The sequence below is a fragment of the Stylophora pistillata genome, chromosome 4, assembly GCF_964205215.1.
Source record: "Stylophora pistillata chromosome 4, jaStyPist1.2, whole genome shotgun sequence".
Lineage (NCBI taxonomy): Eukaryota > Metazoa > Cnidaria > Anthozoa > Scleractinia > Pocilloporidae > Stylophora > Stylophora pistillata.
In genome coordinates this window covers 31,283,452-31,288,451 of record NC_142522.1, presented here as the reverse complement: position 1 = coordinate 31,288,451, position 5,000 = coordinate 31,283,452, and the positions used below count along the sequence as shown (strand labels likewise).

The 5,000-nt window shown below is 37.2% G+C and overlaps 1 protein-coding gene across 4 annotated transcripts in view; it reads right to left on the bottom strand.

Moving 5' to 3' along the window:
* Positions 1-5,000, bottom strand: part of LOC111335915 (uncharacterized) — a 23,529-nt gene that overhangs the window by 10,061 nt on the left and 8,468 nt on the right. The window contains exons 5-6 of one of the 4 annotated variants that reach the window (XR_016000865.1): positions 2,660-5,000; positions 1,692-2,284 (exon numbers count right to left, since the gene is read on the bottom strand). The exon at positions 2,660-5,000 is cut by the window's right edge and continues 238 nt beyond it. The exons of 1 other annotated variant lie outside the window; for it this stretch is intronic. Coding sequence is in view for 1 of the 3 variants with exons in the window: in XM_088759231.1 (XP_088615357.1) it covers positions 4,910-5,000 (91 nt within the window). In the remaining 2 variants the exon portion in view is untranslated. Of the gene's footprint in view, positions 1-1,691; positions 2,285-2,368 lie in introns of those variants that run through there. 2 more of the 4 variants (XR_016000866.1, XM_088759231.1) reach the window with 2 other exon arrangements.

Below are 5,000 nucleotides of genomic sequence, written 5' to 3'. Positions count from 1 at the left end.
TTTGACTTACCAATTTTCAGCCGCTGGTGGGTTGAGGGGGTGCTTAATTAGCTGCCGCAGGTGGCTCAACGAATTCGTTATGTATCTGAGACTGATGTATATTGAATTACGTGATCCGAATGTGAAACTCAGTGACAACATAAGTAAAAATAGATGGTAAATAGTAAATATAAACTGATGAAGAGGTGATCGAGAGGTCCGTACCTGTCTACGGCTTACTCATGTGTATTTTAAACCAAACAGATTGAAGAGCTTTCACTTTATTTAATCAACATTAATCCGTTATTATTGGCTTTCGTTCTTATAACTGCTATAAGGCTCGAGTTGAGATTTTTTCGTTCGGTCGCAAATCGCAGTCAAGTCCTTAACACGCATGCGCGACGTTCGGACTCTGACGCACGCGACGTTTTGGCTGATAAGCACTCAGCATGGTGTAATGGCGGAAGAAGAGACGTTTTCGTAGTGCAAAATTAGCACAGATACTGTGTATAATAAACTCAAAACGCTTACAAAATATACACACAGCGTTCGCGGTAGACCACCGAAAAATGGCGAGCGTTTTCGGATCGGTCCGCGAACCTTATGAGAGATTGTAACGAAGCTTCCAGAAATAAAGAAAACGATTTGGAACATTGAATTATCGCATCGCCATTTTTTTAAGCTGTGCCAGAAACTTCTGCCTATTCTGGAACATTCTGTTAAGTTATTTTAAGGATATGTCATCATTAGCGTCTAGAATCTTCTTACTGCTAAAAATAGTGTTTTTAGAATTAGGTATGACGTAATCGGCTACTATAAATAAGGTTCGAAATCGTCAGATTAAGTAGGCTTTTCAGAAGTTTAAGATATCACTGTTAAGTTAGGTCGTAGACCAATAAAGGGTTTAAGGTAGAAAACAGGAATCTTCCCTTGGCCTCGTGACAGAGATCTTTTTAAGAGCGAACATTTATGAGTGCACCTTTCATCGAGAAGCATCCTACATCAACTGAGTAAGTCATTCAAGTTTATTTTAACACCTACCCACAACTCATTATGGCCGCAATGCATAAAGGATTAGATTTATATTTCGGTAAAGACTTTGAAATGATAGATCCTGGGTTTGAAATTTAATGTTAGTGAGACTTGGAAAACACAAGCGAATATGTACTATTTATAATGTCTTGAGAAACAATACTGGTTCACAGATGATCATCACGTCTCAAATATTGAAAAGGTTTATTTCAAACTTCGGGCTGCTGACTGGCTTGTCTCCAATAAATTATTGCGAATATGCATGGCTAACAAATTTATTGGAACGGTTTTAAAAAGTGAGTTTTCAAAGTTGTGACTGACAAAAATAAGACTTCAATTCAATCTTATTTGATATCGCTAGTTTTTATCATCTTCAAAAATAGAAAAAAACTTTTAAACTTTCCTGAAAACAGTTTTCTTTCAACAAAGGACTGTATGCAAAATGATATATCAAGAGACTGAAATTTCGTCAACAATTTTGAGTGATGCAGTTAATATTATGTAAATATTTTCTCTGATGTCAACGAACTCTTGTCACAACTATCAAGCCATTGTTTAAGCGGACAAATATTTGTACTGGAACTGTTTGCAAACTGACTATAAATCAGAGCGAGTCATCCAATAACGCCAGGCCTTGAGTATCTTCATTTTATTTTTACAGAAACCGCAGTTACTCAGACAAAGAAATTTGAAACTAGAAATTGTTTTGTGACATCAATCATAGATATTACACGACATGAACACTCGGATTTTTCGGCGTAGTCCGAAACACTGCGTGATTGCTGCGTGGGAAGTCTGCGTCTGACCACGCTCTAACGAATTCAACTGGATACAGAAAAGCGTTTCACATGAACCACTTTGCTGAGTTCTTCCTCGAAAGTTTCATTCATAAAAGGGTCGGTTAGGGGTCTATCAATACATGGTTTTAGCCACTGTAAGGAACTTCTTAAGCTGACGCTCCGAGCATTGGCCTTTCGTCATAGCGTCGTCAGAGTCTCCTTCGGTTATGTTAGCTCGTTCGCATTACTTTAAATCAGGTGAGCGTGAAGCGGAACAATAGTAATAACCAGCTACCGACTGAGTTTATTCGACTGTGGCAACTACAATGACGGGTGTCCCACTATAAAGTCAGTATTTTGCTCATCTCTCTTGACTAGAAAGCTGTCCGATAAGGTATAAGTAGCAGGACCATATAACGTTTGTTAAAGGAAACTGAGTCTTCCTGATTTTCCCTAAAATCGTCAAACTTCCTCCGGTATTCCCTCGTAGGCTTCTGAAAGGAAGTAAATTTGAATTTAAAATTTACACCGCGGGTGGGTTGAAGGGAGTCTGTTCAGCTGCTTGAAGTGGCTAAACGAATTAGCATGTACGTGAAAGTGCCACATTGAATCACAAGATCCTAATGTGAAACTTACATTAAACTGTTATTGAAACCCAATGACCACCTAAAGCACAAATACATAGCAGATATAAACTCATGAAGAAGTGACAAGCGCGTAACCTTCTATAGCTTACTTATGTGTATTTTAAAACAAACTGGTTGAACAGCTTTCACTTCATTCCATCAACATCAATCCGTTATTGCTGGCTTGTGTTTTCATAACTGGTAAGAGTTGACACACCTTGTCTTTAACTCATTTCGGCTTACCATTCAACACCCGAAGTTCCTCTTGAATTGGATGAGACAAGTTGAGGTTAGCTCCGAATTGACTTAGCGACCACCAACGGAAATGATAACTGTTCACTCGCCAAAAAATGTACAAAAACCAACACTGCAAAAGAAGCACAAAAACTAACAGAAACAAGAATATTAGAGCTCCAATATTCATTTCTTTCCCAATTTTATCACAAGAAATTCGGCTAGAAGCGTGAACGTTGACTCCGCAAGCCTAGAACAAATGGTGCGTGGCAAGCAAGTTGCGTAGTAAGCATTCTTGCAGCAATTATGCAGCCTTACTAGAGTAATTGGTGACACGCGCCGTTAATGAGCACTTGTCAGCTCAGACAATGCAGTCTTTTAACCTGATCGACAGCTCTATGAGAAAAACATGTGGGTGGCACTGTTTGATATGCATTCTTGTAGACACAATGCATTCTGAATGGTGTAATATTGTTGACGCGTGCCGTTGTTTAGAATCCGTCAGCTGAGACGATACGGGCTATTAACGTAATTGAAGACATAACAATATAATCAACTGAATAAAGGCTGATAGTTTCGAAAGAAACTCTTTGGGACTGCGACGCTCCGACGCTCCGAAGAAGGGCTAACGCTCAAAACGTCAGCTTTTGTAATCGTTACGGTGGCCAATTTACCACTTCAACTCTGTTGATATATTCAATATAATCAACTGGTTGATTAAGATTTTCAGCTCCAAGCTCTCGGCTTCCATTCTGATTTCACTTTTCATTCTATTGTTGAATGTGTGATTAAGAGTTTATTTATAGTATTTGATTGATTATCCTAATGAGCTCCATAAAAAGAGAACTCATATCGTAGCCTAATACGTATTTAAAATTGTCCAACTACGTTCCTTGTTTTAAGTGTAACTTCTGTAAACAGTAAGCGGCTTTCGTCGATCTTAACAATCTAATGGGGCAGCTTAATCACCCGATCGAATATTTGGCACTTTTTCGCTATGATAACTTGCCTATTAAAAATTATATTGAACTAATATCTACTAATTAGTTAATTCTCATCGATAGTCATGGGTTAGAGGAAAAGGAGTGACCTGATTCAAAAAGACCACTCACAAACATTGCCCACTACTTGTTTCTGTAAATAATTGAATTTTCAAACCCAGCGTTGCAAGACAAATCAGACATTAGACCACTAAATGATTAGGATATCTAAGAGAAAATAATGATAATAGGACGATCATTTTCTCTTCTCTTCTTTACGACTAACGGCGAGTTTTTTTTCTCTTTTTTTACGGCTAACAGTTAACCCAATTGAGACCTTGAGGTCCAGTATTCACCTTTTAACTAACAAACACTTATTGTAAAAGAAAAACAACATTGTAAAAAATGGTGTTTGATTTGACTCTAAGTTTCAATTTCAAACACATAATAACAAGACATGCCAGTCGGCGTTTTACTATATCTATAATGTAAGACGTATAGGTAAATTTTTATCATTTGAAGCTACAAAGACGTTAGTTCAAGCATTAGTCATCAGCCGCCTGGGTTATTGCAATTCAGTCCTATATGGTATACCGGCTATCTACACGAATAAACTACAACGCGTGCAAAACGCAGCCGCGAGACTTCTCACAAACAGGCCACGCTGCGCGCATATCACACCTGTCATGGTAGACCTCCATTGGCTGCCTGTAAAATTTAGAATAATTTTTAAACTTATCTTATTTACCTTTAAAGCTGTACACGGTCTTGCAACTGCATATATTACTAGTCTTTTATCTCCTAAACAGTCTATCTATAACCTAAGGTCTGTTGGTAACCACATTCTTGCAAGGCCCAAAATCAAATCAGCCAAGACGACTGGAGACAGAGCCTTTGCGGTTGCTGTTCCAGTCTTATGGAATGCATTGCCTTTGGAATATTGGCATTATTGCTTTATTCAAGAAACAATTAAAGACACCTAATTTTAGGGAAGCATATTTTTGGATATTTTACAGTTTTTATCTATCTGACAATTTATTATTATACTACATTGTTAGTTAGCCACATTTGTCAATTTTATCTATTATATAAAGTCATATATAAGTACTATATCAAAAGTAATAATGATATCACTGATTGTAAACAATATTTTCATAGTTAGTTTTCCTTTTTCAACTTGTAAAGCGCATTAGATCATATATCTAATGAATTTTGCGCTATAGAAATAATAAAATTATTATTATTATTAAAAATTATTGTATTCAGAGTCGTTTTTGTTCTACGGTTGGGTTTTCTTTTCTAAGTAGAAAACTTCGACCTCGTCAGGCTTAAAATGTAGAACACCTGCCAAGATGGTTTGGGGGTTTTGA